The sequence below is a fragment of the Lutjanus erythropterus genome, chromosome 8 (genome assembly GCF_056507025.1).
Source record: "Lutjanus erythropterus isolate fLutEry1 chromosome 8, fLutEry1.hap2, whole genome shotgun sequence".
Lineage (NCBI taxonomy): Eukaryota > Metazoa > Chordata > Actinopteri > Lutjaniformes > Lutjanidae > Lutjanus > Lutjanus erythropterus.
Genome location: NC_139324.1, coordinates 19,091,112 through 19,117,636, shown reverse-complemented (window position 1 = coordinate 19,117,636; position 26,525 = coordinate 19,091,112). Strand labels below are relative to the sequence as shown.

General features: G+C 41.4%; 1 protein-coding gene across 2 annotated transcripts; it reads right to left on the bottom strand.

The window, feature by feature from the left end:
* Positions 1-1,335: 1,335 nt before the first annotated feature.
* Positions 1,336-26,062, bottom strand: ankrd50l (ankyrin repeat domain 50-like). 2 transcript variants are annotated; one of them, XM_084724818.1, is made up of 4 exons: positions 25,818-26,062; positions 17,113-17,908; positions 6,741-6,958; positions 1,336-5,010 (listed from the first exon to the last, which is right to left on the bottom strand). In XM_084724818.1, the coding sequence occupies exons 2-4, from the start codon at positions 17,538-17,540 to the stop codon at positions 1,454-1,456; spliced, it is 4,203 nt and encodes a 1,400-aa protein (XP_084580944.1). In that variant the 5' UTR covers positions 17,541-17,908; positions 25,818-26,062; the 3' UTR covers positions 1,336-1,453. The 2 variants fall into 2 exon arrangements, with proteins under 2 accessions (XP_084580944.1, XP_084580943.1); XM_084724817.1 differs by lacking the exon at positions 25,818-26,062 and adding an exon at positions 18,004-18,735.
* Positions 26,063-26,525: the final 463 nt, after the last annotated feature.

The following is a 26,525-nucleotide window of genomic DNA, read 5'->3' as shown; positions in this document are numbered from 1 at the left end:
TTCACAGATACCACATATCAGAGAAATGAAGGATGAGTCACAATTGGACCTGTCTGCACAGCCCTCCTTTCTCTAGTTTCAAAATTGTCCAACAACGCTTGCTTTTATATTCCCAGGTGGCCACCATCAGCTGGCTGCCAGACTTTCATCTCTGCATGATGCTACCACATCAGAAGCTAACCGTGACATTTAGTTGTAAAGTGCATGAAATATAAAGATTTAAACGCATACACACACCTTCACAAATAAGGAGAAGAAGACAATATCACTGCACTGCTTGCCATTTTAATGAATGAATTTATTTAAATATTGATCAAATGAAAAATGTAAAAGAACTAGACATTTATTTAGGCCACATACAAGTTTTGGAATCAACAACCCTCCCACATCCACCCTCAGTTTTTATGGTCCAATTTTCACTTTCCTTCCTGCCTGCTCTCTTCCACACACACACACACACGCACACACATGCACTGCAAGCAAGCCAAGTTGGTTCAGTAAACTTGGCTGTCTTTTATCGTTTATATTATAAACCCTATACTGGGTCAAGCTTTGGTAGGCTTGCTTTTTCTGCAAACTGTTTTTGGTTTTCAGTGATGGACCTATGAGGGATGAAGGCCAGTCTTTTATTATGAATATCAAAGGCTTCGATAAAGATCAAGGCCACAAGCTTAAAGCTTAAACAAGGTTGTTTACCGCTTAAAAGGAGATCTTTACTATCAAAAAACAGTTTAAAACATAGCCAAACCCAGACATTTGTGTTCTGTAACAGGAAATGCTATTCACTGTAGAGCTAATAAAGTCCCCAGCACAATGGGAACATAAGGTCCAAGTTGAAAATAAACACACTTAAGCTTTAAACTTACACTTTAAATGAATAAGCATGATATTGTCTGTGAGAGCCCTGCTCAACACAAACAACAGGCAACAGAAAGGCAGGAATGTAAGCTTTCATGTCATTCAATTCATTTTTCCTCTGGTTTTCTGGAGAGTGGTGGAGAAAGGAATCACTTCATCTCTCATCTAAACCCAGAAAATCATTGCATACTTTGAAACCACCTTCCCCTTGAACTGCAAAAATGTCCAATTCCACCTAAAACAAAAGATGCTGACAAACATTGGAATTTAAATTTCTGTTAATGTATGCCAAGTATTTTTGATTTGATACCATAAAACAACCTGTAAATACCCTAACAGGGTCTGCAAATAAGGATGATCGATTATTCTGTCATTTTTCGGTCTAAATAACTGAATGACTAAACCCTAATATATTCATTTAAAACTATATAAATGAAAGAAAAGCATCAAATCCTCACACTGGAAACACTGACACCAGTTCTGGTAATTTAATGTTGATACTGTTTGTTTCGGTACTAACCCACATACTGTAAGAAAGTAAAAAGAAACAGGTTTGTTGAAAGTGTAGCAATAGCCAACTTTGGTTACGTACTGGTCACAAGGGTGTCTCTCTCTTGTATAAGGCTGCACTGGTGGGACCCTCAAACTGCAGTTTGATTGCCTGTTTCAGGTTAAGCTGCGGGTCTGTGGTTGTCATAGTGACCATAACATCCTCTGGCAAGGCACTGCAAGGCGGGACTGGGGTAAAACTGTAGCAGGCAGGTGACAAAATGTTTTTTTGGGGTATAGAATCCCAAGCTTTCCCTTGAAGTGGGCTCTGTAGCCTATATGGGTAGCCCAAAGGTGGGCTCTCTCTGTTTTTAGCACCTGCCGCAGGGCTATCTTGCCCTGGCATGATTCCAAGGGAAGCCATGACTGAGTTCCATTTACCACCAGTGTAAATAGTCCTATCTGCTTTTATTAAGTTTGAGTTTTGTTTGCTTATTTTGTTGTGATATTCAAGTCCAGACGATAAGCCTTTCTGGGGCAGTTCGCAGTTGTGCACCATGGCAGTAACTGTGCAAACAGTGGGAGGAGGGCTGCCTTTGGGATGCCTCTGGCTGCTTCCATGGAGGCTGCCCATGCCTGAACTCCCTGCTGGGGGGAGGGTGGAGGGACGGCTACGACTGCGGGGCAGTGAGTGCTGTTGGATCTGCTGAATAAAGCTGAGGCTGTCAGCTGGCACTGTCTGCACCGTGGCCAGCGAGTGGCAGGTAGATGAGGTTTGGGAGCTCTGCATGGAGTGGAATCGTTCTGCAGTGGAGCCGGGGGAAGATACTGAAGAAGAGGAGGTAGCAGCTGTGACTTCACCTCCATTACTCTCTGAAATGCCTGAGGAGAGAATCTTGTTGGGTTTTGAAGGGGAGAAAGCACCAGAGTTAGGCAACAGTCCTATATATGGCTTGGCTCCATAGCTCTCCAAGAGCCTTACAATGTTAAAGTGCCCGTGTTTCCCAGCCACTTTGACTGGAGAACGGCCATATTTATCCATGTGATCTGGATTTGCACCTCTTTCCAGAAGCATTGCAACAATATTAGCATGTCCCTCCTGGGCAGCAATGCTCAGAGCTGTTGCCCCCTGGTAGCAAGCAAGGTCTATATTGATACCACTGGCTTCTAGGAGATGACGTCCTACTTCAGCATGTCCTGTCCAAGCCACTGAATGCAATGGTGGTCTCCCCTCTGTATCCTGTGCATTGGGGTTTGCCCCGTGCTTTAAAAGTAGGTCTACCATCTCCACACATCCCTGCCAGGAAGCCACATGAAGGGCTGTACGGCCCTCAGAGTCTCTCGACTCCAAGGGCACCCCCCCTTTCTCTATGAGGAGAGTAGTCATTTCAAGGCGAACCTCTAACACCAGGAGGTAGAGAAGCGGTCTTCCCTCTGCGTCACGGACGTCGGTATCAGCTCCTCGCCTCATGAGCAGCTCTGCAACCTCAGCATGACCTTCGAGAAGGGCAGCACTCAAGGCAGAATGTCCATCATATGCCCTGTGGTCAATGGGAGAACGTCTGTCCAACAAAAGCCTCACAGTGCTCCAGTGACCTTCCTGGGCAGCCAGTATAAGAGGGGTACGTCCTTCAATGTCCATCTCTCCGACCCGTGCCATGCTGCCTCGCTCTGTCAAAGCAGCACACACAGTCCGATGGCCTTCACAGGCAGCAGCGTGCAGTGGAGTCCAGCCGAGGTCATCTTTGTGGTTCTCGTCCAGGCCTCGGTCCAGCAAGGCGCGGACAACTTCAACACTTCCTCTTGCTGCTGCTAGACAGAGTGCTGTCCTACCTTCACAATCAATGGCGTCTACAGCAGCTCCCCAAAAAAGCAGCCGTGACACTGTTTTCATGTGGCCCATTGCTGCAGCTGCCAGCAGGGGAGTAACAGCCGCTGCAGCAGAGACGCTGCCATCAGGGCCGGCAGTCTCGTCTACATCAGCACCAGCTTCTAACAGAAGCTCAACTACATCATCATTGCCCTCATAAGCTGCAAGAAGCAATGGTGTCATTCCATCATGGTCTCGGTGTCCTGGATTTGCTCCACGCTCCAGTAACAGACTCGCTACCTCACCATAACCTTTGACCCCAGCTGCTGTAGGGACACAGAGGGCAGAGACTGACAGAGCAGTACGCCCATCTCCATCAGCTAAGTCAACTTTTGCATTGTGGTCCAGCAATATTTCCACAGCTTCATGATGTCCCATATAGGCAGCAGCAATGAGTGGTGTGCGGCCCTTGCTGTCAGCTTTGTCAACCTGTGCCCCATAGTCCAGCAGTGTCAGGACAATTTCCTCATGACCCCCCCACGCTGCAGCTCTAAGAGCAGTCCGGCCCTCACCATCGCATCCATCCACATCTGCTCCCGCATCCAGAAGAAGCCGGACAGCCTCGCTATGTCCTCCCCAAGCTGCAGAGCGCAGTGCTGTCCAGCCTTCGTTGTCAACATGCTCCATCATTTGCACCGCAGTTTCTGACTCCTGGCTCTTGGCCCATTCCAGGAGCACTGACAACACTTTGACATGACCCTGCCTGGAAGCCAAAGTCAGTGGTGTTTGACCCTGGTGATCACTGTCCAGCGGATCAGATCCCTGTGTCAGGAGAAGTTCGACTACATTTGCAGAACCCTCGTGGGCTGCACTGGCAAGCAAGGTCTGACCATCTGTAGAACCACACTGGTTTACAGACACCCCACTGGCTAGCAGCTTCTTTACAGACACCTCTCTTTCAAATGTCTGTTGTAAGTTACTTTCCTCTTCACCTACACGATGCACTCCAGCACTTGAGTTTGCATCTGATAAAAAGGCTGCAGGGAAGAGCCCACTGTTCATTAAGAGGTGAAGGACTTCTGGACTGACCAGAACAGATGACTGGGTTAAGGATTTGGTGAGGGCACTACTGTTGCCAGGTGTAAAAGTGGGCACACCTGTCCACAGCATCCACAGTGCCAATAATGCAGGGTTATTTTTATGGTGACCTGAGCAAACTAAATGTGTGGCTAGCTGGCAAGTGTCCTCAATGTCCAGTTGTGGTCCCTGCAAAGTCAGAGCCATGGCAAGCATGCTGTGGCCCTCTGCTCTGCTACAAAGGTACTTCTGTGTGCAATACTTAACATCCGTCAGCCACTCAGCAAAGCTGGCATGAAAAAGTAGTTTGGTTCCCCCAGGGCCATCAATCAGGACAGGAGAGAGGGTTCGGAGCTTGTTCTGGAAGTCCTGGAGGCTGAGCAAGGTGTCATGCGTCCAGGCTGCTGTGAACAGCTGCTCGGGTGTGAGGGGCCTTGTGGCAGCCAAGAGGACATTGAGTAGAGGCCTGACATAGATGAAAAGCCCCCGAGGGAAGAGTCTCTGGCACAACCACAGATAGAGGCCATTGAGAGTCCCAGGGATATCCCGGATCTCCCGCAGACCCACCAATGCCCCTGCCACACCATCCAACACACGCTCAAGGAAGAGCACGCAGCCACCACTCTTAATGTGCAGCAGATTCAGCATATCAGCTGTGTCTGGGGTGAGCTGACGGCGAAGTGCTGCCTCTTCATCCAGCCGGCAGAGGATATACTGCTGCACGTCACGGACTGGTGGGGACTTCCGCAGATCATCCAAACAGAGCTTGCGAAAACCTACAACACAGAAAGAGATGGTGCAGGATTTTAACCCTGATATAGTTTGCATAGCTGGCTAGCATAGACTTTATCAGTTCTATATTCTCACCCATTGTCTCCGTTATTGCCACTTGTTTAAATAACAAAAATAAGAAAGCTATGTCTGAGGGGAGGCCCAAAATCTCAGACTTTGAAAACCCCTGTTGTGAACACATTTAATATTCTTCTCCTTTCATCTTTATTTAAGAGAAGATACATACTATAGTGTACAATTTTCTACAGCTATAAAACAACCCTGAACCAAGTACCAGCTCTTAAGAAGAGTTTCAGTCAAGGATCCTTTTTGCTTTGGTTACATAACAACTTCGATGCCGATTTCTATCTCCAGCCATTACTGTACATCTTTTATTTATATTCACTGATAACAAATTGTTGTTTCTATCTGTTTAGTCTCTTCATGTGGATGTTAAGATTCATTCACCAGTTGTTTTTCTGGGTGGCAATCTTATTGTGTGATTTTTGTCTTTTTTTTTTTTTTTTTGCCAATTTAATAGTCTGCCTCTGAAGCAAAGAACAAGAGCCACTGCTCAGGGACAGATCCTAATTCAGCAGCACAGTACACTGGAGTGGAACAATATGTTAAAATTCTCCGAACAATCATTGTCAGCCCATCCATCAGCGATAGGCGATATCTTCGCCCCCCCTCCCACCTCCTCCCGTCCTCTCCGCTCTCAGCTGTGAGATGTGCACAAGCGGCGAATTCACTGTTACACATGCTGCATACGTTCACTATGTCCAATAGACAAAATAAACTCAGTATCTAGTGTCTAGAAATTACGTTCTCATACTTATTTTCCATTTTAAACAGAGAAATACACCTCCTGAATTAAAGTTTCTCTCCTTTTCCGAACTAAGATGACCTTAACTGGCTCGCTAACTATTCAGAAAATACACTTAATTCAAACTCGACATAAAAACATGTAAAAGTCACCAAAACCATCTTTGTTAGTCTGTCCACTCTTCCAACAATCACCAACTCTGGTTTGGTAAAAATTAATCCTTAATTCACTGCGTGAAAACAGTGTAAAGAGTCTGACTCTGCAGGCTGTTTTCCTCTCACTCATCACCCAACTCACCCAAGTGGGTGTGTACTATGACTGTGAGCGTGGTGCAGAGCAAAAGCTGTCACTCTGCAGTATTACATTAGGAAAATAAAATGACAAATATAGCCCTAACAATCAGCCAGAGAAAGCAATCAGATGGATTCAGTCCATCGTCGATTCAATTAAGTGCATCGTAATTTGGTAAAAGAGAGGAACTTGGGAGGTGGATGGTTGTATTTTTCTTTTTTGACACTTTGAGTCAATTTTGTAGCAAAGCCATATAGTGCACTTAATGCAGCGGACTTGCCACTTGCATCTCCCAACTGAAACACACACCTGCACAAAAATATCAGCAATCACTGGTTGCTAGGGTGACATATTGCCCAACCCTAGTGATTAAGGGTATGATGGGCAACCGGTTGCTAGATTTTCTGTAGAATCACCAACTTTGATGTAGCAAAAGAAACTTTAAAAAGTCCACAAAGTGACTTGGTCCTTTGTTTATTGTATTGTGATTCCACTGCCAAATACTGGCTGCCCAATATCCACCACACACATGCCTGAGGTAGTTCATGTACTCCTCACAAGACATCATAATATCTTTAATCAAAACGCCCAGTAAAATGAGTTATTCTTTCTTCATACCTGAGAACATCTTGCACACAGCCTTGTTGTTGCGGCGGACGGAGCAGACCAGCAGAAGCCAGCTGGGCAGCAGGTGTTGATTGACGGCCAGGAGCTCTGCAATGGAGCTGCTCTTGCCACTTCCTTCACCTGCCCCATATCCCATGTCCAGGGAGTCCACCACCACCATCAGAGTCTGGGCAGGAGGAGGAAGGTCCAACAGGGGTCCCAACACTGCTCTAAGGACACGTAAGAAAGACACAGACACACAAAGGAAGAGATTAAATTTAAGACAGCCTTGTAAGAAATGCATGAGTCGTGGGCAGATGAGGGGGTTGAATTAAGCAACAGAGTGAGCATTTTCTTTTATATTGACTGCGGTGTAATTACACCACAGATAAACACAGCAGGTCAAACTCTTTTGAATATAAATCAATTAAACTACATCAGTGAAACTACATCATGTCCACTACATGAAAATAAATGTCTGACTTAAGGCAATTATCTTTCAAGCATGGAAATGTTTTGTTGAGTATTTGCTTTTGTTTTCCATTTCACTTATTTTAGAAACAATCTTACTCATATCCTTCGTTTGACACACTGTCAGTTCAAACAAGACTAGGTCAAAACCTAGTATAAGGCTGAGCCATGACTGGTCAACAGTCCTCATGCATGAGTATTTTCTCATTTTTCTCTTACATTTGTTCTTTAATATAGCAGTAAGAGGAAACTAGGAGGAACAGAGGAAAATTCTATGTGGGATTCATGAAACATGCACTGACAGCCAAGCCTGTTCTTACCCACCTGAGCATGTTGATGAATCATGTTTGATCTTATATTGGATGCAAACGCCCCAATAAATCAGTATAAGGGCAGTATACTGAAATATTTTGTGCAAACCACAAACCAACAAACCACTGATATGGCCAGCAGGCCGCTGCGTTTGAAATTCTGGGCATCACTTACTGATGGATTTTTATTTAATGGATTAATGGAAACAGCCAAATACATACATTACACTGTAAATTAAGACCTTGGACCCTTCACACTTGGATAAAACTTTGATTAGAGAACATAAATGCCAAATATTATATTTCTCACTGTGATTAAAACTTGGCAAAAACCTAAAGTAGAGCATAATTGTCTTTTAAAGTGAATAGACAGCACCCACACCCTGCTGTGATCCGATGACTCAGATTATTGGAACTTGTGAGATTTCCTGCTCCACCCCTGGGCAAACGCACGCGCACACACACACACACACACAGACACAAACGCACATGCATGTACATACATGCACGCACACACACACACACACACACACACACACACACACACACACACTTGTAGGTTTAAGTGTGTACACGGGTTATAAACACAGACAAACATACCCAAGCACATGTGTAGAGCTCATCCTTGTCCCCTGTAACATTCCTGTTACTTCTCAGCTACACTACTGTAGGACTTATTTCTCTTGAACATGAAAATAATGCTAGTAATAATAATGATTTCATTTTAATTTAAAGTCAAATTAAAGTCTGCCCCTCTGTCTTAATCCAGGTTTCCTGTTTTTTCTTTTTTTTTTATCAGTTCTTTGTTTCCAGTACTCCTTAGAGTCCAAGTCAAGACAAGCCAGCACATGTGTATGGAAAAGGGGTATTTTTCATCATGTCCTTAACCCTGTGAAACTGTGGTAGTTTGGGTAGGTTTAAGCACAAAAACTACTTGGGTAGGTTTAGGGATAAGACCATGTTTGGGGTTACAACAGCTACATAATGTACATCATATGACTTCACTAAAGCGACTCACAAGAAGACAGTCACCGAAGTAACTTGCACATGTAACATTATATACCTTACAACTTTAAGTAATGTCTTGGTTTTCACATGGGACACGAATCCCGGTCTCCTGGGTGAAAAGCCCTGTGTTTGTTTGCGTCTACATTAGAATCTCCCCTTGCTTCTTCTGAAGTGGTTGACATACTACTCACTGTAACATTGGCTGGGAAAATGTAAACACAGGCTCATTTCATTGGATTTCAAGGAGAATCCCACTCAGTATCAGGCATCGCGGATGGTTTTCTTTGTTTATGTAGGTCATGTAGAGATATCAGTATTAAATTGAGACATTTCATAACCAGTTACAAAACTGCTTGTAGTTGCTTTTAACCAAAAGATACACACGGTGTCTACAGCAGCATACTGAACCTACATTGTTAAAAATTCATATATAACAGTTAATATGCAAAAAGGCAACAACTTTAGTAAATATATTTGTGCCAGGTCTGGTTTAATAATGTGTTACAGAACTACACATACAGACAGGGGTTTTGTTATACAGGTAAGAGACAGTGGTTAACCTCTGACAGCAGCCTGGTTATGAATGGGTCACACAGAGACCGAACTCTTTTTAATTATCCTGCAACAAACACAGGGTGTGTGTTTGTGTGTGTGCTGTTATTAGTGTTAATGTCTATGTTTAAGAATGACCGTAAGGTCCAGTCACCTTTAGTCACTGACAGGTTTTCTTTAAACCTGATTTTAAGAAAACTTGAAAAACCTTATTAACACACACAAAAAAGGCATGGAAAAATAAAAATTCTGAATCATTTCAGCCTCAAAATGATTAACAGTCTCTCAGGTTTTTGCATATGTGCATCTGGTGCCTACTAGAAGCAAGTCAAACAATCTCATAAAAGCGGAGTATTCTGCTCCCAGGAGAACAGCAGCTCCAGAAGTGTTTATAAAACACTCGGAAGAGGTCACGCAACCTGTAAATGGAGCCATTATGCCACAAATGAATGAATATTTCTCTTTACTCTGGCAAATACAGACGTTTTGTCAAATCAACCAAACAGAAATGCGAAGCTGAAAGAGTAACTAACAGCAGCAGGGTCAATAACTGCACGAGCCAAGGTCAACAACAAAATATCAGTCTTAGGATTTACATATGCTGAGGGAGTGGAGTGAGAAATTTCAGCATCACAGAAATCCAGAACTATGAGACTTTGGTAAATGATACATCCAACAAATCTCCCCTGCTTTAGTTACTGTCATGAAATGGTGTGGCCATGTTCTGAGACACACAGATTAACTATTGCTGCTTTAAACTGTCCATAAATTAATTAATTTGTCCTAACATGATGGACATATAAAGTATAGGGTATTATGCCGTAAGTATATAGCACTTGCTGTGTGAAATAGTCCATAAAACAGGGCTTCTACACCTTTTCAAAACTAAAATTTAGCTATTGAGCTATTTAATCAGATAGGCATTTCTTACGAAATGAATGCAATTACAGTTTTAAGCAGTTTCAAGCACAATATTTAAAATTCAAGCATTTTTTCAAACCTTGGAAACATTACATTAAAATTTAAGTGTTTTCAAGGACTTCAATCTTGAAAAAGAACACTCTTCAGGGCTGCAACTAAAACAAAGTAGGATACTTTACTTATATCATTGCACATATCCAGTAATTAAAAGCATATTTCCACCCTGCCCTGACTATGACAGTCACATCTGGGTTACAACAAGCTTATCACACCTTTGTGTGCTTTAGTCATCTGATTAAAGCGACACTCCCTCATCGGGCACACTTTCAGTTATGCGTAGGAGGAAATGTTATGAACCTTTTATTGCTGCTGAAGGTTTTCTGCTCCATTAAGCCCACACAGTGCTGGACACAGGTCTGTGGGTGACATTTGTCCCTGAGCTTTAATGTTGACTAATGACTTGTAGACGGGAGCTTGTCCCAGTCAAGGCTCCTATAATTAGGTGGTCGCCTCAGGGGCAAAAATTAGAGCAAAATTACTTCCTGTTAGTGCAGTACTAAAATTACTTCACCAACTCTCTGACCTGCTGACAGACCCATCCAAGCAAACCTGTCAGGCCATCAGGTGGTGGTTTTTCAATGTACAATGTGGTGGAGTACTTGACCACCGAGCCCTCTATAATCACGCCGTGTCTTCAGTATTTGAGATAGTGCTGCTGGTCACTGCACTATGTCCATATGTCCTAACTATTCACGTTTCTCTTCTGCGGGCCGCTGTTAGTGTGTTTCTTTCAACCATGCCATTGTTATTAGCACTTTTTGCTTTTTTTTTAGTCTTTTAAACCTGGTACAGGGACGTAGGTCAGGCGCTCGCGTGGTAGGGATGTGAGAGTTGATCTGCCTGCTACCTTCACTGGTGACTGAAGTCAGACTTTTCTCAGCTGAGTGAGACATTTGGAGGTTGTGGTCAGAACAATAGTGGGAAGCGATGTCATTGTCCATAGACAATCTTTCAGTATATACATCATCATATGCCAATTGGCCAACTCCAGAATAGTACAATATATAATAACACTGCATTACTTTGCTACTGAAGCAGATGTCAGTTTAAAAACTATAGTTTGCAACCCTTCATTTTTACAGTCAGGGATGACCTGATTGTAAAACTGGCCAACATAGACAGCAATAACAAAGAGATACAGACTGATGATATAAAAAGCAAACATCACAAGATCACAATTAAAACATGAATGACTGATTTAAAAAAAATGGGTCAACCACATGATTGCATGATGAGATGTGAGCATGTTTTCAAAAGCTAAACTACTATTTTAGCCATCTGCCGATTGTGAACCATCAAGTAACCATGGGGGGAAAAAGCAGTGAAATTCTGGATTTATGTAAAATGAGAAAATTAAATTACAATATAACACTATTGCACATTAAATTGTTCTGCATGAATATTATGTTACACCATGTTAATATTTGTTTTGCTTTACTGGTCATTTATATGATTTGTTTTCCCTCTAAATGCATCTGTTCCAAATTTGGGTCATCTCTGTGACCCTCAAGAAGAAGAAAAACAAGGTCAAGATCTTCAAATTTCAAAGCAAACAAAGGGTACAATCAGTATTTTTCAACCTGGGCCCTAATGTCCCAGGTTTTTGTGTTTTGGAAAGTGGTCCAGTATTGAGCAAGACCACTGCAAAACAGGCTGCAATGTAATCCTCATGGGCAACTGCACCATCACCAGACTCATTACTGTGTCATTATTAATGTGATTTTTATTTTCAAATATTATTTTAACACTTAAGTAAATATTTTTACAAATCATAAGTGCAATATCTGTCAAAAAGCAACTATTTATCTTTTGTTTGCACGAACACAGTTGATATCCGAGGTTACTGTCTAAATTTTCTATTGTGTAAACTATTAAATTCCCTTTTTTTCTTATTTTTTATTATCAGTATTTACAATGGTGCACAAAGTATGATGAAAATGCATTTAAATGTATTACAATTTTGCAGAAATGTATAAAATGAAACTTATTGTAATGTTGCAGTGAGGACATTCTGTAAGTGGTGAAAACCATAAAAAGTTCCAGATTAAAAGTGTAATGACTATATGCAATTTTGTGTACCTGTTTATGTGTATTACAGGGTCAGGAGAGTCAAACCGGTCTTAGTTGCAGAAACATCAATATGGATTTTCCCTGATTTGTTAGAAACTCAAAAGGGGTTAAAAAAAAAGCAGTGCATTGTGTTTGTGTCCAAGTGTGTGCATTTTGGCGGTTCCTCCTTTTTAATACACAACACCTTTTTGTCCAGTTTCTACTGGTTCATCATTATTTTTTACTCATATAAAGTCCAGTAGTTTTGTTCTCGTTAGCTCTTTGTGACATAAAAGATAGCGGTAAGGAGCTGTCAGCCTGACTCATGATATGTTTACTACATATCAGAACTAAAAAGCAGCAAGTTAATTTGTGAGAGGTGTGAAACCAACCTAAAACTATGACACAATGAACACATCTATTTTTTCCTGTAGCTATGATTTAAATTCAGAGGGAGACCCGCTCTGTGAACTTTAGATCTAACTGTTGAAGGTTTCAGGCAGAGGGAGCAGCAACACATAAAAGTTCAGCGACGAGTTAATGACTTGCTGACTACAGCTACCAGCTGGCTCAAGGCGTACGCTCCATGTATGCCCTTTCACTGCCAATTCAAGCCCGTGTTTCATCAGTTTGTCAACGGCTGTTCTCACATGGCAACGTTTCGCCTGCAGCCACTTTCTCCCACTAGAGCTACAAATGCAAACAGCGGCTGGCTGCGAGCCAGACTGAGGGGAATGTGGAATCCAGCTTGGTACTTCACACCAGAGGTAAGCAAACACAGGAGGAGTGCAAAAGGACTCGGGCTCATCGCAGAGTAAACAAACCGCTAGAGAGTGAAAAAGTCCTGGAGAGGAGGATGACCTCGCTGACTGGTGCTGAGATGGTCACTGGGGTACTGGAGGCATTTTTCACCTCTTTGTTCTTTTTTTGCCCTCTGTGAAAGGATGTTGTGTCGTAAATAACACTGTAGCATTCATTCACACTGGAGACCCATTGTATGTGCAGTGAATGGGCTGCATTATGAGAGCAGAAATAAATATAAGACGAGGGAGAATGGCCTCCGCCGTCTTTTTCCTGTGACTGCCGTGGCCTTTCTTTGCTTCAGTAATGGTCACATGGCTTTACTTTTACAGGCTGCTGATAGTCTAAACACCTGCAGAATCACCTCTATTTGGAAACAAATAGGTGCAGCCTGAAAGCTTTCAGGGATGTTTTTCCTGTAACACGAGCAGGACGTGCCGCTATGTTCAGCACAGTCTCACATTTTTCTAGACAGAGTGGGCAGCTTTCTATATGTACATGGCTGGTTGACTACATTTACATGTAAGCTAATTTTACTCCATTATTCAGAATACCCTCTTTGGATATTCTTAATATAGCACCTTAGGATTAAGACATGTGAGATACACTACAGGGCTGGGTATTGTTCAGAAATGTTGGATACCAGTACTGGTGCCTCTACCCTGGCCTTGATACTGGTTCCTGAATTATACTTTTTTTCTCTACAAAATCCATTTTACCAAAATTTACGAAAATTAAACTACACAAAGTGTTTTTCCTGCATGCCTCTAATGTACAAAGTATAATGTTAGAAAGTCAATCACCAGCATTATTAGATCTCGATACGAGCATGTTGCAGGCTTATTTACTTATTGACAATTGTGAAATTTATTCTTTACGTATCAAAATTTGGTATCGAATGACAACATATTTTTCGATTTTCGATAGTATTTAGGCAATTCTGTCTGTGCAATAAAAGTATTTAAGTTAAATACCCAGCCCTACGCCAGTATTGCTGAGGTTTTAGGAGCATCCTTTGGACATGTATACAGCACAGAGGGAATTGTGTCTAACTCTAACTCGCACAGTTGAACAAGTCCACCACTGATGGAAAACTTCAAAAAAAGAAATGCTCTTTTGACACAAAGAAGCTAATTTTGACATTAGCTCTTTCACTTTTCCATAATCCACTGAGAATCCACTGCATATAACCAGGAATATTAGTGGAAATTTTATTTTCATTAGCCATGTGAATAGCCTAGTAGGAACATTGTTCTTTTTGGAATAAGGGCAACAGTCTGAATTTTCAGTGCACATAAATGTAAGCACCGTTTATCAACTTCCTTTGGAGTTACATCAGGGTAGCAAAAGAGGAGTCTAGAGAAAAATGTTTACAACTCTATGCACTTTTGAACGTTTTTCATTGTGTGTATAGCCTGCACTAACTTTTAGTCTCAACCTTCTTCAGTTCTGCATGCGACTTCTCCTTTGCAGCAAATGCGCCTTTTTCTCTGACTATCACTCCAGAGAAGAAGATAAAGGACAATTATTTTAAGGTGCAGTTCAGTCATTGAATCACTGACATGTAATCATGTTACAAAATGAGGCAAACTTGATTCATTGTACTGAGCAGCGATTTCTTTGATTTTATATGCACATGCTATATTGTGTCACACTGTGTATGCCAATATCTCAGTGGAGCTGATATAAAATCCTACATCACAGTTTGTTATTTTACATTGTGATATCCTTATGATATGGTATCTTTTCTATAAAAAAAACAATCGATAAACTATGTATGGATTCAATAACCAAACAGAAGTGTGTGTTTTGTGTTAATTGATCAAGTTAGGTAACCAACAAATCAATGCATTACATCACATTGATGCAAAAAACATATGAGTGTGACTGTTCCAGCAGTCCTGCTCCTTCATTTCAACATTACCCACACCAGCCTAACACCACTTTCTATAACCTACATTTAATGCACATGGTCAAACTGTGACCCCCTAACAAGTGTCTGTCAGGTTAGAACTGAAAACCTGGAAAAAAGGACTGGTTGCATGGCAACTTGTGGCACCTGGCTAGAATTACATTGTGTCAATAATGATAGTACTGTATTTTAGCAGACGGGTTGTAATTTTAATTTGGAAGTGAGTTGGAAAAGCCACCACGGGAAAAAAAAACTAATATTTGAGGAGAAAAATGGATCAAATGGATGAATCATCTTGATCACTAATCACAAATCCTCAACAATTTCATGTTGCTGATTTCAAATATTTCGCCCAGCATGAGTGCAATGATAAGTCAACAAAGTCGGCGAAAACTTGTTGCCAACAAAAGTAATTGTCGACAACTCCTTGTTTATGTCATCGTGTGTGTTTTCAACACTGTGGAACTGAACTAAACATTGTTTTTCCCGGTGCTGATAGAAGTAGCAAGTGAGCCGCCTTCCCTAACTTCCCATCTCTGATGATGCAGACTTGGACTTGCCTCAGTATGAATGGTTGTTAGCTATCTTGCAGTTGCATGCAGGATTCCAGAATCAAGAACAAAAAATATGGCTTTGATTTCACTGGTCACCCTCACAGTCTCTCACCGGTCTGGGGTTCCCTTATTTTTTGGCCAACTAGCTGATTAATTGTTTCAATAATTGATGACTAATTGACAATCAAAATAGTCCTTAATTGCAACCCTACCCCGAACTAGTTGGTCATGCATCCGTTGTGTTCACAGCTGTCTTTATGCATCGGTTTGGAACGTGCATGGTGCACAGACTGTGCTTCTCCATGTTCACCCTATATTTTGGTTCATGTGCACCAGCACAACATGAAAAAGCTGATCACTGATCTGACAGATCTAAAACAGCTGTGACAATCATCACCTCACATCTGCACCCAAAGATTGATGGGGAGTATGATTTTCTATCAGGCAGTTATTTATTTATGTTTTTGGTTTTTTTGGGCAGGCTTTTTTGCCTTTAATCACAGTGATAGTTGAAGACATGACAGGAAACGGGGGTGAAGAGAGAAGGGATGACACGCAGCAAATGGGCCGCAGGCGGGAGTTGAACCAGCGGCCGCTGCAGAGAACTAGCAGCCTCAGTACATGGGGTGCACGTCCTACCAACTGAGTTATAGGGGCACCCCTCTATCAGGCAGTTATAACAACAAAAGAAATAAAAAATGAAGAAATTGATTTAGTGATGATTACATCAGACAAAGGCTGTTTTTTTAATAATTCTAATGTGTCTCACCTTGAATATGGTGATGTGGTTTAGTAATTAGTGTTACACAGCAGCGGCCTTCATGGACAAAACATGAGCTACTTTTGCTAAAAACAAAGTTAGAAATACTGTTATGATGAGCCCTGGTAACCAGACATCTCCCTCATAAAAAAGCAGACTATCTGTATGGTTATACTGTAGCAGCCTGGTGTTGTTTTCAGGTAACTTAATGAAGGTAAATAGAGAGAAAGGTCATGCATAACAGAATTGCACTCTGTGGCGGTGCTTCTCAGAGGCTACAGATTTATTAGTATATCACTGGTGACTCATGAATCTCAAACTGTTGCTGAAATTCACAAAATACCGTTTTCAACTTTTTCCAGTTGTGTTTCAACATAATCTGCTCATCAGGGGCCTCACTCAGACCTACATACGCTAGGACACACTCCCACTAATTTCAAATGCACCCCCAGCCATTTTGTTCTGAAATCAGGCCTCATTACAGAACACAAACTGGGTCATGAATGTGTCTCTGATCTCAAATCGAAGTAGACCACATTACTTTCTCATGATCAGACTTATGTCTAAAATTACTCCAAATGTCAAATGTTGAAACTGACTATTTCCAAAACAAAAGGAACTTGTGAAACAGGTTTTCACCATGTTGACTAAATCTGATAAACCACGTATTTGCCTGCTGACACATGTTGGATGTGACTTGGTTCAGCTGCTTTTGCTTTCATCAACAATATCACCATTTACAGTATGTGACACCACATAAATTTTGTGGTGTTGAGCTGGGAATGAGCCACGGTCTTGAACATGCACACACATGCAGAGTGCCTGGATGGGTTTCATGCTCGTAACATTTTGTTAACTTTCCTATCTCTCTCATTTGGCACCCTTAAAATTTCCCATAAAGAGTGATTTTCGTGGCTGTCAAATCCCTGGGGAAAAAGATCAGCAATGATAGGCTCAAAATTTGAAGTAAAAATGTAATACAAACCTCTTGAAGGTGTCATCAGGGTCTCTTTGACAGGTGAGAGGCTCCAGAGCCGAGGATACTGATGGGCTGCTGAGGATCTCTTTATACCCCGGAGGGAGGAGAGGTGAAGCCACCAGTTGCTCCACCAGGCCCAGGACGAACCTCCACAGCACCGTGCTCCTCTGGTCCTCCCTCTGGCAGAAATGGGAGGCCAGGCAACGTGGTGCCAGCCCAACTGCCAGGCCTGCCTTCGATGTGGGCCATACCACCTCAGTGCACAGGGCAGTCTTCCCAGCGCCGGGGCCCCCTGTGACCAGCAGCCCTGGCGGCTGTCCCGGCACGGAGCGGGTGTCCAGGCAGCGCCGGAGCTTGTCCAGGGCCCATTCCCGGCAGTAGAAGCGCCGGCCCTGGAGCAAGCTGGAGCTGCTGCCAAATCCACTGCTACTCATTTGTTCCCGGGGGACAACTCACTGCTCTGAACTCCACGTCCCATGCTCCTCCAGTGACTTTACTCTGTCTTTTTAGGTTGAGCTGCAGCTGGTGACACCTCTGGGCAATTCCTCAGTATTTCCTTAAACTGTCAGTTCTTGAAAGTGTTGCATCAGGCGATTATTATCAGTCTCACAGGTACTTGAGGTGTAAGGCTGACTAGAAGAGGAGTCAGAGAAAGGTTAAGTCAGCTAATGCTTCAGCTCTTCCTTTTCTTTATTCGGATTTGTTGTGGATTTTCTGTTGCTCGATTTGAAACGCTGAAGCGAAGACGAGGATCCATGGTTACCGCCGTTCATTCATCATGCTTCTCCTGGAGATCATGGAGCTGTTCAGTCAAAAATCAGACAGAGGGGACAGGAATGAGTCAACAGAGGAACTGACAGCATGTTTTTTCACAGATATAATGACACAGTATCTCACCCCTTCCCTGACTGAGGCAGCCTCAGTCTTCCAATTCCAGTTACGGTCTTCCCTCCTCTCAGTTTCCGTCCTGGCTCCTCTTAAGATTTCAAGCATTGACCCCAAACTGCAGCTTTATAGCATGAAATTCCCTTTTCCTTTCTCACGCCCTCAGCTCTTTACAACCCTCCGTTCAAACCTCACACCTCCCTCTCTCTGTGTAGCGCTGAGTCTCATGCTCTCTGGTTTTTCTTGTTTTTTTTTTTTTGTCTCCGCCCTCCCTTGGTGTTTGTCGGCATGTCGAGACATGCACAGGAGGGCAGAGACAGAGGAGAGGGGAGAGGGAGGACACTACATCTGACAGGCAGGAGGGGGTTACCTGGGGTCAAGGTTCAGTCACAGGGCAACACCACACCTTAAGCTTTAGTTTTAGGTGACTTATCCACCAAAACGCACCATTGTGCTCATGTGTAAGTTTTCCTCACTGAAACTTAATCTTCTGAGGTACTTTTGTAGTCACAACATGACCCTTGTTAAAATTATTTTGTTTCTAACTGAGTTATAAATGATTAATTCATGATATGTCAAAAGCTCAAGCAAGTAGTCAATGAATGAACTTAATCAAATAAGACAAAAAATAACATTATGTGCTTCTACCTTCTCAAATGTAAAGATTCAATGCTTTTCTCAGTTTGATATAATTGTAAATTTAATATCTTTGAATTTAAGCTGCCCCTTACTAAAGATTTTCCTCGTCAACCAGTAGTCATCAGTTCAAGCCATTAGTTGACTAAAACTTCAAACTCTATTATGACATCTTTTTTTAAAGATTTTTAGGGGTAGTGTTAGATCATTTAGATTTTATAGACTAAACCAGGAGTCTTTAACGTTTGTCAGGCCATGGATGGTATATCTGATAGAGAGATGGAGGAAGACCCCCTACTAGGCTACACACTGTATATCACACCAAATATTTTCAGATACTCTCTCTTTAGTGTTTACATCTTGCTGCTGAGTCAGCAGCACTTGTCTCACACTCTGCATTTTCACCCATGTTTTTTGTAGTTAAGGGTATGTCAGCATCTCTTGTTTATGAAGTTAGAAAACAGTCAATGGTGCCTCTTTGAGTGTCAGTTTACTTATTAATAGCCTGTGTGTTTTAATTATTCATTTTTTCCTTTTTTTATGAATAGGCCTGTTTATTTTTGCTAATAATATATGGGATTCATGTTAATGTGTATTTTCAGACATATCTTAATTTTTGGAAAAAAGAAAAAAAAAAAATTTAATAACATATCAAACAATAATTTGGGGGACCCCCTGTTGTAAAGTAGATGGACTAAATGATCAGCCAATAATAAAAAGTAATTTGTTGCATTTATTTTCTGTTTTTAAGTTTGATTTTTACATCCGTCATCTACTTCATTTAAATGTGTGTTTTTTATTACAATCTAATTTTAATAAATAACATGATATTATGGCTGGACAATATATTTATCAATTTATCATGATAAATTGTTTAATTTCAGCCAATATTGATACTTACTGGTCATTTTTAATTACCTACCAATTTTTCTAATACAGACCAGAAGAAAAAAGGTTGAATTTAACCACTTTACTTTTATTTTAACCACTTTATTTAGCAAGGTACACTGACAAACCATCTGGTTTCAGGTTATTGCCTCACAGAACCATCTGGGAAGCTGTCCATAGAAACTGAAAAGGGCAGGTGCTTTCAAACAACATTTGGCAGGTGACTGGATGAACCATCTGTCACGTCTAACATTGGCTAACTTCAACGAATTAGATCAACTCACCAAACCAAAGCCAGCCAGAAGAACGAAAACATTTTTCTGTCAATAAATTCCTTCAGGGCCGTTGTCTGCTCTTCATTCAATGAAGAAATACATTACAGTTCTGATATAACTGATGCTATCACAATATCTACACTAACATCTTTAAGAGCCGCCATTGTTTGCTCAAGATGTTTTCATGGACGCTTCTTGCTGTCAGCGTACCTAAAACCACACCTGTATCTACCAGCAGTCACTCCAAGGGCGCTGATTGGCTCTCAGCACCTCTGGTACAGACACAAACGGATAGCTTAGACCCTGGCAAGATGGATTCTTGCTTAATCTTGTGATCTCACAAATCCAACTGCCCCATATGGTAACACAGATAAAGTACTAAAACAAAAACCCAAGAAAACGGCAATACTGACGACCTAACTAGTCCTTTTTTTATTAAAAAATTCTTCACCATCATCATTTGCACTCATTTTCTCACTACACACTGTTTCAGTACACTCATAGTACACTCCATTACCAAAGGTTATAATAGTTTGTTTATGAGCTTATTATGGGCTTTCACTGTGGTTTTTGCCTTAATGCGTTTAAATGAAACTACAGTATAATTTCATTGTGACTGATGAAGCGTTGATGCACATCGCTATTGTTTTTGTTTATTTTGTTTTTCCTAAATTTGGTGTCCATTTCTCAATTTTTCACAATTGTCTTTCTTCCTACTACAGAGTATTGTCACTCCCACTATCTCAGAATTTAAAAGCTGTTTTTTGTGTTAATAGCCAACAGGATGAAACACAGCAGCATCCACCTCTTTATCAATCAAGTGAGCCAACAGAAAAATCCAAATCAAATCAATATTTGGTGTGACCACCCTTTGCATTAAAAAGAGCATAAATTCTTCTAGGTACACTTGCACAAAGACAGGGTTTTTGTAGGCTCATAGTCAGGTGTTTAACCAATTATACCAAATAGGTGCTAATGATCATCAATTTCATATGTAAGTTGAAACACAGTCATTAATTGAAACAGAAACAGCTGTGTAGGAGGCTTAAAACTGGGTGAAGAACAGCCAAACTCTGCTACCAAGGTGAGGTTGTGGAAGTTTCATGTCAGAGGTCAGACACCATGACAAGACTGAGCACAGCAACAGGATACAAGGTAGTTATACTGCATCAGCAAGGTCTCTCCCAGGCAAAGATTTCAAAGCAGACTGGGTTTCAAGGTGCTGTTCAAGCTCTTTTGAAGAAGCACAAAAAAAAACGGGCAATGCTGAGGACCATAGATGCAGAGGTCGGCTAAGGAAACAGTGCAGCAGATGAAAGACACATTATACTTATTTCCTTCAAAATAGGAAGATGTCCAGCAGTGCAATCAGCTCAGAACTGGCAGAAACCAGTGGAACCCAGGTACACCCATCTACTGTCCATAGAAGTCTGGCCAGAAGTGGTCTTCATGGAAGAATTATAGCCAAAAAGCCATACCTCCGACATGGAAGCAAGGCCAAGTGACTCAACTATGCACGAAAACGTAGGAACTGGACAACAACCCCCAACTTACAGCCAGTGTCATTAGGAACCATCTTCAGTGTAAAGAACAAGTATGTATGCCATAGTATGGCCCCCACAGAGCCCTGACCTCAACATCATCGAGTTTGTCTGGGATTACATGAAGAGACAGAAGGATCTGAGGCAGCATACATCCACCGAAGATCTGTGGTTGGTTCTCCAAGATGTTTGGAACAATCTACCTGTTGAGCTCCTTCAAAAACTGTGTGCAAGTGTACCTAGAAGAACTGATGCTGTTTTGAAGGCAGGTCACGTCAAATATTGATTTGATTTAGATTTTTGTTCTGTTCATTCAGTTTGCATTTTGCAAATTGAGAAAAAATAAACAATTACATTTTATATTTTTGAATTATTATATAAAAGGAAAGAAAATGAAAAAGCAACACAAGATGATTGAACCTCATAAAAACCCTCAAGGAATCCAGACAAGGTGTGTCAAAAAGGGTTCTGTGACAAAGTTAACATTGTGATGAGTTGAGAGTGCACACTGGTCCCTATTTCAAGTCAATAATCAAATCAAACATCAGCGACACTACGCAGAATGTGTCAGATTATAATTTAACACTCAAGGGAATTGAAAACCCTTGCTGGTGTGCACATCATCTACAACACAATAGTCTGGTGACAGCGTCATTCAGAGGAAACATAATAAGTAAGAATTCATTTTCACATGTGCAGCATTTAGCCTATATAGTTTCACATCCCCCCAGACACACCCACAGGTGGATTACAACTGTTGTACACCGTCAGCTGACAAGTGCCAAATACTGAAAATGACCTGGAAAATGAAGAAATGTGTTGTCTTAGCAGTACACTGAACACAGTAATAATGAGAACTGACACCAAGCTGTGAAGTTGTCTACATTCTTGTCATTACGTGTGGTATTTACAAAGCCCTTTAAACCTGGCATCCAGCCTGTAAAGACGCCGGTGCAGCAACCAAAGCCAGGAGCAGCGCCTGTATAGCGCTTCACTGACATGCAGTCTGTGCAGAAGCCCAAACGACCACCAGGCACAGTGACTTCCTGAAGTCATCAGGAAATAATCACATTTACATGGATTGTCTATGTACATGAGGGGTTTAATCAGATTTCACCTCTACCCCAGACTCTAATTTTATAGCATTACTTATTTTACTGTACTTATTCCAACTGTGGTAGTTACATAAGACACTGCACTGTGGTCCTCAGAGCATGAATGTGTCTGAATTTAACTAACAGACAAATATTCAGTGGCAGAAAAAACTTACTTAGACTTCTAGAGGCTACTGTACTTTGTGTCTGTTTTCACTGAAGTCTTTGGAAAATTAAATTAATTTGAAATTAAATTTTCTCTACAGTGATGTATCACAACATTTAATGGTCTCCACTTTCATTCTGCCACCCTGCTGTTACAGCAATACTTTCCCTGACTGACCCAGATTTAGTCAGACCCAAGCACACACTAAGAGACGATAAGAGATCTCGTAATGAGGACATGACCAGGAAAAAGGCACTCTCCAGGAGACATCCAGATGGAGGGATAAGGTTTCTCTAATCCCCTACCATATTTATTGAAACCTGGTTTCTTGTTCACATTACTTTTAAGGAATCAACTTAATAGCGGAAGTAGACTGTAACCTGATCACTTGAGTGTGTGTAAACACAATGAATGAAGTTGCTAGGCAACCAATGAGGGCACTGCACAGAAGTATTGGAAGGATGGATAAACTGTTTTCCATTAAGGAATAATTACACCACTTAACTCCCTCTAAAACCACAAATTGTATAGTTTTTTTTACATTTGTTTGTGTACGTCTTAAACAAATGGTTTGATATTGTGGGAAATATGCTTTTTAGCCAAGCTCTGGATGAAAATATCAATACCACTCTCATGTCTGTGGTGCACTAACATGCTTCTCGGATGGTCCCATTTCCTGAGCTGAGGGATCATTTATCCAACTCTGGTGTTCATGAGCTTTGAGGTCATGTGGAAACAACATGGACACTGTAGCCTCTGGGTGATGGGTTGACTGAGACTAGCATCCAAGTAAAGATACATGTTACTATCCACGTAAGCAGACTGAGCTTGAAGCTTTAAATTTCAAAGTGATTTTGTCTCACTCTTGTTGCTGCATCAGTACATTCCCTAAAACTACTAAAATATTGCTTTACCTGACTTGTAACAGTGTTAATCCTAATAAATAACTTGTCTAACCAAGCTAGGTCACTCTCCATTGACAATGGATTACATCCTAATACCATTTTATAAATATTACATGTGAGTAAAATAATTATCTGCAATACATGAATTCTTAAAAAATTATCAAATAAACATCTACTTTTGTCTGCCATTATTCTGCGTATATGACCTCAACAAACAAGTCTGCAAACCGTGTAATTTCAGCACACTTTCTGAGTTGTTGTTCCGACTTGAAGAGGCTTTCACCAATCTGCCCAAGAATTAATTGTCCAGAGTATTCGCGCAAATGCAGCAACAAAATACAATAAATGCAACTAAAACATAAGTAACTACAGTTTATTTCTGTAAGGCCAATTGTACACCAGACTGTTTCTTGACTGGGAACATTGCTTGTCAGAGTCTGGTTGCCTGTCAACTGTGGCATGTTCAGTCTGAAAACAACATGCACTGTTTGGCTGCGGTTTCCAAACTGAATGACACGTTTCCTCAAAATGGTGTGCAACGGTGTGCAACAGGCTTTCAGGTACGCATTCTCTGGTTCAGTGGGTGTGACAGACGTGTTACCCACACTATAATTTCTGTTAAATTAACTACATTTTACATTTTGTCAGGTACCTGGTCCCATTGCCTGTAGCTACATATTCAAAGGAAAATTAATTTTGCTTTTTGGGAAAACTTTTATTTATTTATTTATTTTTAGCAAGGTAGTTTAGAAGATTAAATACTGCTGTCATGTCTCTGCATTAAACATGAACTGAAAGAGGTGATTAGCTTAGCATAAAGCCGTAGCAAGCCTGGCTCTGTCCAAAGTTAAAAAACATACATGGTAGCTCTACAACTCAATAATAAACATGATGTAGCACAGGGGTCTTGAACATTTTTTTAGTCCATGGACCCCCTTAGCTGATAGCGAGTCAGAGCAGGGACCCCCTACTGCACATTGCATTGAAAATTTTCTGGTCTTCTCTCATTTGTGCTTACCAGCACCAAGTCAACAGCAGTTGTAGCATGGCTAATGTTAGGTGCACTTTCCCCAGTGGTTTTTGAGGTGGAGAGTATGTCAGAGCCTCTTCCTCATGAAGTTACAAAACAATCCATTGAGGCCCACGAAGGTGTCTTTACATTTGGGATAATAATACAGCTAACTGGCCAATATGTTTCAATAATGCCTCGCTAACTAGTTCATCATTATGTATAAGTGCTGCATGGTGATTTAGTAGGATTCATGGACAGCCGTCTTCATTGTTCTGCTGTTACGCAAATTAAATGTTTTGCTTTTTGTTTTTTTACAAATAGGCCAGTTTATCTTTGATAATACTATGTTGGATTTATGTTTAAGTGAATGGCCCCTGCAGTAGCTCTGAGGGCCTCGTGGGGGCCGTGGACCACATGCTGAGGACCCAGGCTGCGTCCCATTTTGTCCCGTCCATACACAAACAGACATGTAAAAATGACAGTTAGTGTGGAGTTACATGCTGCAACAGGCAATTTCTTGGCAAAACACAACCAGACGACTGCGACTTTGTAGAGTCTACTGATGTTGCCAGGCAACCAGCGGAGACGCTGCACAGAATGAATAAACTATTGTTGTTGTTTTTTTCAAGAATAAATTGTTACAGAAGCAAAGCTAAAACCACAAAATGTCACTTGAGTCCAGCGCTTATCGAGTATTAGCCTCGGCTATACCTTATAATGATTGTTTCTAAATTCAGATGTTTCTATTGCATTCTGAGGTTTAAAGGGGATTTCTATTCACCAGGCTATGACATGAACTGGGAAAAGCATTTTTCTCCCCTCAAATCATCTGCATTGTTTCCTTCTCACCCTTTTTCATTTCCCTCCACATGATTTGCTTTTTTTTTTTAAATCACCGACTCGGTGCCTTTCACATATTTTAATCAGGTAACTACAGACTAAAGTAAATGAGGCATTCAATCTCCTGTAGCCTACCTTCACATCGCAGCCAATCAGCTCCTTCACTATGGCTTCATTTGTCTCACAGTCAGAGTCCACTGATCCGCTGCAGGCTGTCCCTCCTCCACCTGTCTGCATCTGCTGCAACTATACCATAATATTCCCCACAGGCGTCGATAATGAAACCATAATCTGCACGCTGATGTTTCAAATGACCTCATTCATCGAGCGGCAGTCGACGCCATTGTAAACAAAAACACAAAGCGCTGCCCAAATACTTTGCCACTTTGTTTCCGACAAAGCTCCCAAAGTCAGAAATGCCGTTTATTTCCCACCAAAATACCGTGAGTCCAGCGAACATGATCCTTACCTGTGAGGAAAAACGCTCTCCATCTCGGTCTCCCTCCTGGACTCTCCTAACCCGACAAACCAATCGGACTTTACCGGATTTAAACATGTGTCCACTCCCACGGTCCTCCCTAACATCACGTTAAAGGTGAATTTATTGTCATGTCTGTCCTGTACATTTCAAACAGCGTCGTTTCCTCTCAGTCAGTCGCTCAGGAGATCTGCTCTTTCTGCTTCCTTGGACTCTCTAAAATGTTGGAGAGGAAAAAAAAACGTGTTACAATGACATCCTCTGCAGGGCTGGTTTCACACGGATATGTTAGACTGGACTACAGATCTGTCTTAGTTTTACTGGAAGAGTTTGAGTATGGAAATCCAGGTATGCCAGAAAAAAAAAGATAAAAATTGATTAAATGTTACGAATGACAAAAACCCAAATGCTCATGTTAAATTAAAGAGAAGATACTTTTGCTGCGGTAACACGTTAAAATTTGCATCTTTCCGTGCCATTCGCCTTGTGTGAACACAACCTTACTAAGTAAATTTTGATTTACTTGGTGAAACTTATTATAAGTCAAAAATATGCGGTAGTCAACGCTGTGTCAAAATTATGTCTGTCAATCTCATAGTTCTGAACTTTTGACTGAAGGGCCACTCACACATGCACGAATTGAGGGGAGTTGACGCAAATTTCCTTTCCTTGTGACAAAATTTAATTTTGGTGAACTTT